This window comes from Homarus americanus, unplaced genomic scaffold (genome assembly GCF_018991925.1).
Source record: "Homarus americanus isolate GMGI-L3 unplaced genomic scaffold, GMGI_Hamer_2.0 scaffold12870, whole genome shotgun sequence".
Lineage (NCBI taxonomy): Eukaryota > Metazoa > Arthropoda > Malacostraca > Decapoda > Nephropidae > Homarus > Homarus americanus.
The window spans coordinates 153,154-165,617 of record NW_024711502.1 but is presented as its reverse complement, the minus strand read 5'-3'; the positions used below and the strand labels follow the sequence as shown (position 1 = coordinate 165,617).

The 12,464-nt window shown below is 35.6% G+C and overlaps 2 protein-coding genes across 3 annotated transcripts in view; both read left to right on the top strand.

Annotated features, from left to right (window-relative positions):
• The window catches only part of LOC121858280 (adrenodoxin-like), a 20,682-nt gene extending 8,218 nt beyond the window's left edge, over window positions 1-12,464 (top strand). Inside the window, exon 4 of one of the 2 annotated variants that reach the window (XM_042354603.1) lies at window positions 12,045-12,464. In XM_042354603.1, coding sequence (XP_042210537.1) covers window positions 12,045-12,135 — 91 coding nt within the window. In that variant the 3' untranslated portion in view covers window positions 12,136-12,464. Of the gene's footprint in view, window positions 1-2,784; window positions 3,545-12,044 lie in introns of those variants that run through there. The other variant, XM_042354594.1, reaches the window with a different exon arrangement.
• Window positions 4,018-4,885, top strand: LOC121858303 (1-acylglycerol-3-phosphate O-acyltransferase Pnpla3-like). The gene has a single exon (XM_042354633.1). The coding sequence runs from the start codon at window positions 4,018-4,020 to the stop codon at window positions 4,678-4,680; it is 663 nt and encodes a 220-aa protein (XP_042210567.1). The 3' UTR covers window positions 4,681-4,885.

Below are 12,464 nucleotides of genomic sequence, written 5' to 3'. Positions count from 1 at the left end.
AACGAAATCCTTACGAACAACACGTTTTGTTGTGAGCATCAGCTGATGGACTAGTCTGCCAATTCAGTAATCTGTTCTATATTTACATTTGTTTCCAGTGGAATAAATATCAAGAAAGTTGTGCTCTTTAATATTTTTGCATTTTTTATATTAAAATTATTAGTCATTTTAAAATTTACATAACATATTGATAATATATGCAGTACAGGGAACTAGCATTTTGTGCGCCCATCAGCCACAAGGCGTCAGTGTGGCTTTGTTGAAAATGGAGTGAACATCTATTTTGTTGGTGTCATGAATATTTTTTGCATTTTTACATTGAAATTATCGGTCATTCTGAAATTTAGTTAACATATTGATAATATATAGAGCAGTGCAGTGTTGATTTAAATAAAATAATCTTGAATTACACCTAGTAAACTTAAAAGTTTGTTGGTGAAATGACGGCATCAAGCATGGGTCCCCTGAAAGGTGATTTCTCCTCCATCCCCACTTCCTTCTTTTCTCCCTTCTCCTCCACCCCACTTCTAATTCCCATCATCATCATCAACCAGGAACCTTCTACATACACACCTCAAAGTAAGTGTACTTTACTGCATATTTTTTTTACTTTGATGTACTTTTCTTTGAGATGGAACCAATTACCCAATATCCCATTGAAACAATGGATTCGATTTACAAAATTTTCGGTTAACGAATGACTCTGTGGAACGAATTGTGTTCGTTAACCAAGGGACCACTGTAGTTATGAAAAATATAATTAGAGTCCTGGAGGAAGGTAAACTGGAACTGTATTGATTGACGGATTGTTTCTGAATTATGAAGATCCCAATTATAATTTTGGCATAGAACACACTGCCTGGACAGGCTCAGCTCACAGAAGACATGCCAGCTGCAAGAGGGCAACTGTTACACCTATTCCCCCTTATTTTGTGAAGAAGGTGGTGGGTACAGTATACCCTGTCATCATCTCTTTATCATCATATCCACTCTAGTAATTTTTCCATGCTGTATGGGTTAAACTATTGAACGTTGGCTTGCATTATGGGGAAGAGAATGTAAATCCTAGCACCATAGTAAACACTGTACATTACAAGAACTGCGTGGCTTTAGGGCGTATGCCAGATAAATAATAAAAACCATTCTTGTTAAGAATTTTCAGTGATCGGTATTCCACAGTTTAAGTGATGTACTGTACGTACTTTTTTTTTACCAAAACTGGAAATGTGATAATTTGAGAGTTCATGATGTGGTAAATAAGAAGTTACCAAAACATTTATGATGGATTTGGTAAAAGGATATGCTGAGTTGTAAGCCAAAGTGCAGACATTTGGCAGTCCCTAACACCGATAATTTTTCACAGATGTGTTTCAGTTCATATGTATCTTTACTTTGAATGTTTTGTTGTTTGACTTATTTTCTTTTGAAATGCCATAATATTTGACAAATTTATTCACAAATAGATGCATAGCCATTTTGTGGAGCAGCAGCAGAGCTGTGTGGCTCTTTACTTACAGAAATAGCTAGTTTGAAAAAACTCCCAGTTACAACCCTGGAATATGTAGAAACATGAACAGTGGTTGCAGTGATTCAGGTTCAGTGCTGCATAAAGTAGGGTGACTACTCTATGGCAACTCTATTAGGCTTACTTTTGTGTCTATTTGGATTAAATTTGTCTGTCCAGAGACTTGATGAGGGATTAATGTAAGACTTCACAATATTCAAGTGAAGGGCCGCCAACTTACACTGGCTGGTTCCTTTAGTGAAGTGTGGCCATTGGCCTTGGGACCCTTGAAACATAACAGTTCTAAGGATTGCCATTGAATATACTGTACTGTATATGTATACAATAGTGAAATCTTAATATTTCACAATGTTTTGTGGTACAGTACAGGGAATTTTATGGAAAATGTGTGCAGTACTGTACAGTATACCTGTATATGCATATAATGTATCAGACTCCATGTTTGGGGAAAAGGGGAGGGGGCAGGGCAGAATTCAAATGGATAAGTGGAAGTGTGGTCAGTGTAAACGACTGAGGCGTGCACTGGCATTTAAAGAGCTAATTTCTAAAAAAAATTCCCTTTGACTTTTTGTGAAATTTATAAAATATCTGTTTACATTGATAACAAACAAGCAGCCTGAATATTTGAATGTGATCATCAGCTGGGTATCTGTCTTGTTGCTACACTGATGAGTGGATGTATGATAGTATGTGGGCAGGCTGGTGCTTCATAAAGACAGGCTGGTGCTTCACAAAGACAGGGTGGTGCTTCACAAGGACAGGGTGGCAGTATTTTTGTTAATGGAGGAAAGAAAGTGTGAGCAAGTGTTTACTTTGTTCAGGAGAATAGGAATACTGTAAGTGCACTGAAAAGTTTGGGGAAAACTGGGAGAACACAAAGATGATGTATGGTTAAGTGTATGATTGTACAGTACTGCATTGTTATAGAGATAAAGTTGTTCAGTACAGTACATATAGTATTTATTGACTGTTACTGTACAGCTGTTACCTAACCAATGCTGTTAGATGCTTATTGGATTTAATGTGACATTTTGAAATGGGAACTGATCATATTTTCTCCGTTTAGAAAAGTGAAATGAGGAACATACAACTTCAGATTTTTAAAATGATCTTTGACATGTTTTGCTTCAGTGAACAAATTCGCTTTTCAAATTTCCAGTTTTAGTCACTTAAAACAGCAAAAGGGTTAAATCAAGTGTGGAAATACATTATCCTTTATCTCGATAAGTACGAAATTATTATTTTTTACCGTGTTTTAGGAAATCGTGTATATCGCTGTCTGGATGTGGATTCTTAGGGGTGTACCTGATAGGAACACTGGACTGCCTGAAAGACAACTCTCCAAGATTCGTAAGCAGTGCTATTATATCGGGAGCTTCAGCTGGTGCCTTACTCGGGGCATCACTGGTGTGTGATGTTCCTCTTAATGGTGTCAGATCTGTATTTCTTCGTACTGCCATTCAAGCTAGGAAATGGAAAATGGGAGCCTTTACCCCAGGATTTAAATTTGAAAACTACTTAAAGGCAGGGATGGAATCTTTGCCTGATGATGCTCATATCAGAGCAAGTGGCCGACTCCACATATCAGTGACTCGGTTGCATGACATGTCCAATGTAATATTCTCTGAGTGGGAGTCTCGGGAAGAGCTCATTCAGACTCTGCGATGTTCATGTTTCATCATGGGTTTTTCTGGAATAAATCCACCTACAATTCGTGGGGAAAGATATATAGATGGTGGCTACACTAACAAACAGCCTATAGTTGTTCCTAATGCTGTTTCCATTAGTCCTTACAGTGGTTATGCAGACATCTCACCCAGAGAATATGAAGGTTTGGGTCAGTTGAAGTGGGCCAACCATGGCATGGATGTCTCCTATGCTAATGTGGTGCGTCTGTATAGGACTTTGATGCCTCCACCTCCCTACATACTAAATCACTATTATCACTTTGGGTATGAGGATGCTTTGCGCTTCCTTAGAAAGAGGAGGAAACTGAAGCATAATAGATAAATAATTGTTTCATTTTTTTTATTAACTTATTCCCATATGGATTTTGTATTGCATGCAATTTTCAATTAATAAAAAAAATTCTAGCTTGTCAATAAATATTATATTGTAATCTCCTTATGAGGCTTATACAGTAATTGGAGTGTTTCTGCTTCACACACACACACCCACACCATATTAAATTCAGTAATAAAAAAATAATTTTCAATGTGTATACACTGTACCAATTCTTTAGTCTTTAAAATCATGCTAAAGATATATAGGTAGTGTTTTATATTATTAAGTTTTGACCCAGTATATGACATTACTACTGTTAACAATATATATTTTAAGTAGTACAGTAACATCTGGTAGTCTGATGGGTGTTGGTACATTTTAGGGGAGGTTGTGTGTCGCTGTCTGGCTCTGGCTTCCTGGGTGTTTATGAGCTCGGTGCTGTTGAGTGTCTGCAGCAACATTGGCCTAACCTTTTTGAGAGAACAAATATGGCTGGGGCATCTGCTGGTGCTATCCTAGCAGCTTGTTTGGTATGTAAAGTACCACTAGAAACCATTAAATCTAGCTTTATGGAAACAGCAGCTGAAGCTCAAAATTGGGCACTAGGCCCCTTCAGCCCCAACTTCAATATTGAAGACTACTTAAAATTGGGCCTAGAAGCCCTACCTCATGATGCACACATACAGGCAAGTGATAGACTACATGTATCCCTTACTAAGGTCAACAATGCAGAAAACATATTGGTGTCCAGCTGGGAGTCAAGAGAAGAGCTCATACAGTGTCTCTTGTGCTCCTGCTTTATCCCAGTGTTTTCCGGTCTCAACTTCCCCACCTTTCGTGGAGTCAAGTACATGGATGGAGGCTTTACCAATAACCTCCCTGTGGTACAGCAGCCAGCCATCACCATTAGTCCATTTGACAGCATAGTTGATATTTCTCCAAAGAACAAGGAAAAGAAACCTGTTTACATAAATATAGCCAATGAGCAAATGGCCTTAACCACAGCCAATGTTGTGAGACTGATCCGTGCCCTGGTCCCTCCACCAGTGGAAGCCTTGGAGGCCTTGTATCAGATGGGATATGTGGATGCCTATCACTTTCTTCAACAAAAATTATCATCATTGAGGCTGGGTAGTCAATTGTCACCCTGAAAAGTTGTTTAAAGTATGTAGCTGTGCATATTGTTGTCTTAGCAAGGGTGTCAAAATAAACTCTTGTGATTAGGTGAAGATTTTTGTATTGTGCAAGAAATTTATGTTAAAAGATACTTTGTATATAGATATTTGTACTGAAGTACTGTACAGTGGTCCCTCGGTTAACGAGCACATTCAGTTCTAGAAGGTTGCTCGTTAACCGAAAAACTCGTTAACCGAAACCATTGTTTCAATGGGTTTTTGGGTAATTGGTTCCAGCTCACCGAAAATTGCCTAAATTCAACTAAAAAGGTAGAAAAGTACACTTACTTTGAGGTGTGTATGTAGAAGGCTCCTGGACGATGATGATGATGATGATGGGAATTAGAATGGGGGTGGAGAAGGGAGAAGAGAAGGCATTGGGGTGGAAGAGAAGTCACCCCATAGTGCCATTTCACCCATAAAATTTTAGTTCTCTTTGTGTAATTCAAGATTATTTTCTTTAAATTAACACTGCACTGCACTGCATTATATATTGTCAATATGTAAAATAAATTTCAAAATGACCAATAATTTGCTTGCAAAAACAAAAAAAAGCATTTAGTTGGAGAGTCTCAAGCAAGATGTTACCTCCACTGAAAAGATACAAAGACTGACGCCTGTATGGTGTGTTGAGAGGCTGGATGGCACGCATAAAACTAGTTTCATTACCTTCAATTATGTTCAATAATTGTTAAAATGAGTACAAAATTTAATATTAAACTTTTAAAATTATTGAATATTATAAACTTCTTGATATTTGCTAAAATGGTAAGGAATTTAAGCCCTAGAACCGATTACTGTATTGGCGGACTAATACTACGGCTGGTGGACCGCCAAATGCAAGCGAAATCATATTCAGGTTGGCTCGTAAGAAACTCGTTAATCGAGGGATTGCTCGTTAACCGAAGTTAAGAATCTTATGGAAGGTAACTCGTTAACCGAAATCTCATTAACCGAGGCGCTCGTTAACTGAGGGACCACTGTACATCACTCAGTTACTGGTGTTGAAAAAAAAATGTGCATCTTCAGGAGTACAGCAGACCCTCTATGTGATGTGAGAGTGGGATTGAGAATTGCTGCACAATATTGAATTGCATATGTTGTTTTCATTTGGAAATATATGGCACAAGACTACAGGCAAAAAAAAATCTTAAGATGCCAGTTTTTTCACTTCAACGTTAATTCCATAATTTCAGAACACTTAAAACAGATTAGAACTCACCGCGAGTCTTAAACAACTGTTTGCTGAACTGCAGTTATTCAGACTTGAGGTGAATGATGGAGCAATAGAATGAGGTGTGTCATGAATTATGCATTATCTGTGTACAGTATATGCTGCTAACCAGTACTAACAGACAACTCAACAGCCTGTGTCGCCATCTGTTGAGGGCAGGAGAAACTTTATTGCTGTGACAGTAGGAGTTGTAAACTATTATAATAACCTGCCAGTGCAAAATGACAGCACAGAGGGTGAGCTTCTTTGACCCCTTTAATATGGGATGTCACTTCTAAGTTTTTATTTGGTTATTTCCAGACAATTTTGTTCAGCACAGAGACAATACTTGACCAATAGAGCAGCTACTAATACAAGTTAAATTATTAGAACCCCCCCCCCCCTTTTTTTTTTCCAGAATTGCCACTAATATGAAATATGAGAACAGAAACTTATAAGAGTGAGCAAGTACTGTAGACAGTAGGAATGTTGTCATGTACAATAGATACAAAGGGAAGTGTTAGTTCAGATGTGAAAATGGATGTGTTAAAAGCTTTTAAAAGGGGGAAGCAATGTGTGAATATCACTGGAGCTCTATGTCTTTATTTGAAGTAAATGACAACATTTTTTTTTTAAGTTTCACATAATTTCTGCCATTTCCATATTATCTTTTCATTCGATTTGTTTTTTCATTAAAAACAATCTTAACCCATTCACTACTGGATGCTACTTTTAATAACTTATTTGGCTAACACCAGACAATTTTATTCAGCACAGACCCCCCTCATACCTAGGGGGTTAAAAAGCTTCATTCAAAGTGATTCTCATTGTTTAACACCAGTTATGACTTTTTCATATTTTTCATTCAATTCTTTTTTGTTTTATGACCTGGCTTTGGGCTTATACTGTCCAATATTGAAATTGACTGCACAATAATAAAAAAATGGCATTACTGTACAGTAATTGCATTACAGTACAGTACTGTATATAAAAGTCATTGTATTGAATTCCATTATACCAAAGATCTACTGTACTGTATTGTATTGTGGAGAAATGCTGTACACCATTTGTCCACATTGGCACAGAAGGAAACCAGTGTAATCATCTAGTAAATTTGTGTAGATCAATAAACAATACTAACAATTGTCTAATTTGGTTCCCAGGACCATTGTCTGTCAGGGTGATCAATAAAACAGTACTGGAGATACTGTATAAGCAAGACAATTCAGCTCATTACCTTATTATTGTGATAATGTAATTGTACTTTATGCAAACATTGATTATACATATTGTACCAATATAGAGTTTAAATTTATATAATTTATTTATTTATTTATTTATAGTCATTTCTAGACAGTGATGGGTAAGAATGCTTTTGATTGTGTTGGTTTGTATTAGGTAAAGAACTCCTTGGTGAAGAAGTGGATGTACCATCACATGTTTTTCTTTGTAGATATAATAGAGTGAATGTGTAGTCTTTAGTGGTTACCTCGTGAAAGAATGGACAGTCTTCATCCTGCTGTCCAGACTCTAGTTAATGAACACTGGCTACATCAAATGACACTTAGGACTCATCAGAGGTGAATCTGTAAAATGTGACATCTTTTATCCCATGGATATGTGATTTTTTATAATTATGCTTTCTCAATAATTTTCGCAGTTTTAAGTGAATATAGGCAAGAAAAATTTTCATTGTGAGATACAGAAAACACCCCATGTACCACATATCTAAGTAAGGACACGAATGTTGGAAATAAAAAATCTAAAAAATATAATTATCTTGGTATCTTGTGGGTCATTGTATTACTGGGGACTACATGGTCCTGCCAGCCCTGCCCTCATCGCAACAATACAGAATAATGAAGGATTTGAACTTATTTGAGTAGTACAGTATATACGGTATACTGTACACATCCACATCATCCACTTTATCTCACACTGCACAAGGCCATCCATCCCATATACACACACATTCTAGAATCTATAACCTTACCTACATCTATAAACACTTTAAATAATAAACAACTGAATTTCCTGAAAGTTTATTATATAAGTATGCTTATTTTATATGAACTAGTTCATTAGGAGCTTAAATATGCCATTTTGTGTTAGTGTACTATGCTGGCTGATGTTTTGAACAGTTGTGCCTCCCTGCTGGTATGAACGTCCAAATAACGGATTCCTTCTGAATAACATCATCACTGTGGCTTAATTAGTCTGGTACTCGGGGTCTTTACTGTATAACTAGAACAGTTGCATGGTTCTAGTGCTTCTGACTTTGCCATTATCTTGTTTACTCCTTTTCAATGACTCGGCTCTGTCCTTCCAACTCTTTAGTTATTACCGGTACTTCTATGTACGGTTATTGTCAAGCAGTCTAACTCTACTTTCCAAAACTTGATGAAGTTTTACAGTGCAGAAGATCTTGGAACAATTCACTCATGAATGTTTTGTACTAGATTTTTTTTTTTCTCGGGAACATGTTGTCCAAGACACTCATGACCACATAATACACATTAGTAGGAAACACTGGGCTCAAATTGTACTTTATATTACATGAGATGCAGTATGAAATTTTTTGACAATTTTAATACATCTATCATATTCCATAGTGATTTATGTGACTTGTATTTCCATTGCTTGACGATCATAGAAATGTCCTGTGGTCTTGTCTTTATGAATGCTTGATTGTCTCTAGTAGTAATTTGTTTTGACCTTCGTTTCCAGATGAAAGTATCGTACTGTACAGTGTTATACATGTACAGTATGTCTTTGGTATGATAAAATCTTTTATGGAGAAATATATTTATCTATCATTCAGTATTACCTTTCTACAGCATGTGTACAGTATATACTGTACATGTACAGTACAGGTGTGCAGTATATATACAGGTTGCGGCAAAAATCAGGAACCATTGGTATATTTATTAAATTACAGTATAAATGTTCGAATTGGTTGTCATTTTCTTGGAGACACTTTCTGATGTGTTATAAACCTGTTCTTTGAATGTCCCTCAACATGTTGATAGTGATATTGGCACACTCAGATGTGATCACATCTTTAGATCACATATGGTTCTGGGTCGATTAGGGTAGACAATTGACTCGAGATGGCACCACAAGTAAAAGTCTAGAGACCTAGATGGCCATTCATGGGGATCAGACAGTGGGGACCCATTACTTGGCCACCTAGGTCTCCAGACCTTACGCCTCTTGACTTTTACTTGTGGTGCCATCTCAAGTCAATTGTCTACCCTAATCGACCCAGAACCATTTGCGATCTAAAGATGTGATCACATCTGAGTGTGCCAATATCTCTTTCAACATGTTAAGGAATTTTCAAACATCAGGCTTTGTTTTCAATATTGTTTTTAATTTTTAATGTACATTGTTAGGTATGCATATCTTGTGTCTGATCTTAGGATGAACTTTCTGCATCTCATAGAATAACTAATATTTTGTACTTTTGTATTGGCAACTGTGTGTTTTCTGTGTTGGAGTAAAAAAAAATCACTTATCTTTGTCATTGCTGTAAGCTATCTATGAAGTCTGCTTGTTTGAAATTTTCGTCAAATAGCTGTAAAATGGCACTAGTGTAGCATCTCTTACCTCTCTTGCATTATTACAGCACAGGTACAGTACCAGTACAATATTTCAAGATGATAAGCATCATTCAATGTCTTTTCCCAAAAATTTACGAAGGTATTGCTGTGCTTAGGTACATTACTGTACTGTATTGCCTCTCCTGCAATTTTATCATGTTGGAAGCAGTTCTTGTCAAGAATTACCCATTAGAAAAAGGTCTGTGTTTTAATGTGTTGAAAGAAGCTTTTATGTCAGAATTGTGTATTAATGTGTTTAATGCAGGAGTTGAAAGTAGTTCTTATGTCAGACTTGTTTAGAAGAAAAAAGTGTTGTAATACAGGTGTGTCTGTGATACAACACTTGTGTTAACTTGGAGCAGACAAGAATTAGACCTCATCTTTAATTATTTTTCTTGATACTTCCTATAAGAAGCAATAAATAATGTGTGTTTAGGATATCTTAAAATAGTCTGAATGACTCATCTTCAGATGCTGAGCCAAGGTGTACCAAATAATACTGTACCTATCTATCACAAATTGTGTACTGTGTGTGTTGCTAAGAGTTACCAAGTATTGTTAGGGAACTTTGAAGTTTATATTCATATATGGTTTTGTGTGAATTCCTTCTTGTTTTTTGGAGACATGATAAGTTTGTTGTTTTTGTCCATGATGACATATACTGTACAGTTATATTATTGTACGTACCTTTGAAATATGTAAGTTGTAAATTATATTTTTTCTTTAAGATATTATATTTATCTTTAATATGTACAACTGTTTGAGGAAAATACTGTGTATTGTAATTGAGTTATGAAATAGACATTTTTTATGGCAATTTGTTTTTGGTATTGAACCAAGATCATTTATTGCTGTACCGTATTTTTGTTAAATGCTTAAAAAATATTAAATGTGCAATAAGTTTCAAACTTCTCTCCTCTTCTCAAATTAATCTGGTACTACTGAGAAGCACTACTGAGAAGTAGGTAGTGGGCAGCTACCAAACAGGGAAGATATTGGAAGCATAATGTATTGTCTGATGGTAGACCCTGCTGCCATATGGCATCACGAAAATTGTGACCAAGTCCCAGGTTGCTGATCTGACTTTCTGCCTCATTTACACACAATTCCAGGGTCTCAATTGTTTCTCTTACTATTGACAACACAACATACGTATATTGCTTCTCACTTTATCTTTTTTCTCATTTTTTAATTTCTTTATTATTATTATTATCATTATTATTATTATTATTATTATTATTATTATTATTATTACAGTGTTCTTGTTATTATCATTATCACTATAAATTTATTACTGTATTTTATTTTCAATTTTGTATTTTTTATTATAAATTTTATTTACTATGAATTATTATTATTATTACATTTTAGCCCCCCAGGCCCTGATGTGGGTCAGTGACCTGTGCTCGGGTGGGCTAATCCCCGTAAAAAAAAAGAAGAAAAAAAAGGGGATTAATTCCGTCTTTTGACGAAACTTCTCATGCCAATCTAAATTATTGTACGTACAGTACAGTACTTCCTACTGAAACAGTAATGGAAAGATGCATTTTAAATGAGGTACCCAAAAAAATTTTGTTCCATCATCTTCTCATTCTGTTTTCACTAACAAGTATGAAAAATCCATTATGAAAAGACATTAGGAGTAAATTATTATGTGTTGAGGAGAACGGGAGCAAAGGAGCATCGGTTGTTGAATTCAGACAGACAAACTCGGTAATTTCATAATGCGCTTTTGAAATTTGGCAGTTGATTAATTTGATGTAGGATCTTAACGTTAAGACTTGCCATTTTGGTGGTAGTGGTGCGTCTTCTACATTGAAATGCTTAACTTTTAAAAAGTGTGAGGCTAGGTCCACCAATTGCCATCTAGGTTAAAAAAAATGCCACATTCTAAACAAACAATTAAATTTACATAACAGATATACCCTCTGTACCAACTATTGTATTTAGCAGAAACTTGATATACAGCATATGAAAAGTTAACCAAAACCTCACCGACAACAAGCACCACAATCACAATGTCACCATTTGGACAACTATATCTCACCTTCTATCCCCCAGACAGATGAACTAAAGCAAGAAACTATGGAAAGAGAGTTAAATCAAGGACTAATAATAAAGAGACCAACTCACTCCTGAGTGAGTCCTTTTACGTATTACCATTTTTTATTTATTTTCTCTTTACTAATTAAATCTTGAAATATAAAGTTGAAAATTTTAACTATCTGGTTACTTGGCCCGATAGTACATATTATCCAGCAGATCTGCTGCACTCCTTAAAATGAATAGTTACAGTATTGTATTTATTTGACCACATATTTATAACTAGTTGTGATGGTAAAGTTTCTTCTACTCCATCCTGACTTCATACACTGACTTACTGTAAGTATCATGTTAAAATGTACAGTGTTTGTAAGGGAACAAACAGTTTATTTGGCAATGGATTACATTTTCAGTGTTTTATGAGTATTAAAATGTTATTGTGTAGAGTACGATTATTATTTAAACATAATATCTTCCACCAGATCACGTTTGGGTTGTCAAGTGTGTTTAACGAAGAAGCTCAATGGCATCAAGGTGAAGGTACCTGAAGGTACAGCTGATGCTCGTGGATAACAACAGAAATGTATGCATATGTCTTCTTAATTAAAGGTATAATAGATCTAATTCAAGATACAGTACGGTAACCAAAGTAGATCATTATACACCATATATATATATACCTGTACAGAATTTAAGTGAAGTACCGCACATATATTTTTTAGGATTTAAGGTGCAATTATTGTGATTTTAGGCAAAAAGTTAATTTATATCATTGAAGGATGAAATACAGTACCCCATTATGACTCGAGGCTGATCCATTAGTCAACTGTAGATTTTAGGTGGTGCTACTAGAATGTACAATTCTGAGTAGAGTTTTTGGGTAATAAATATGTCTAACCTAC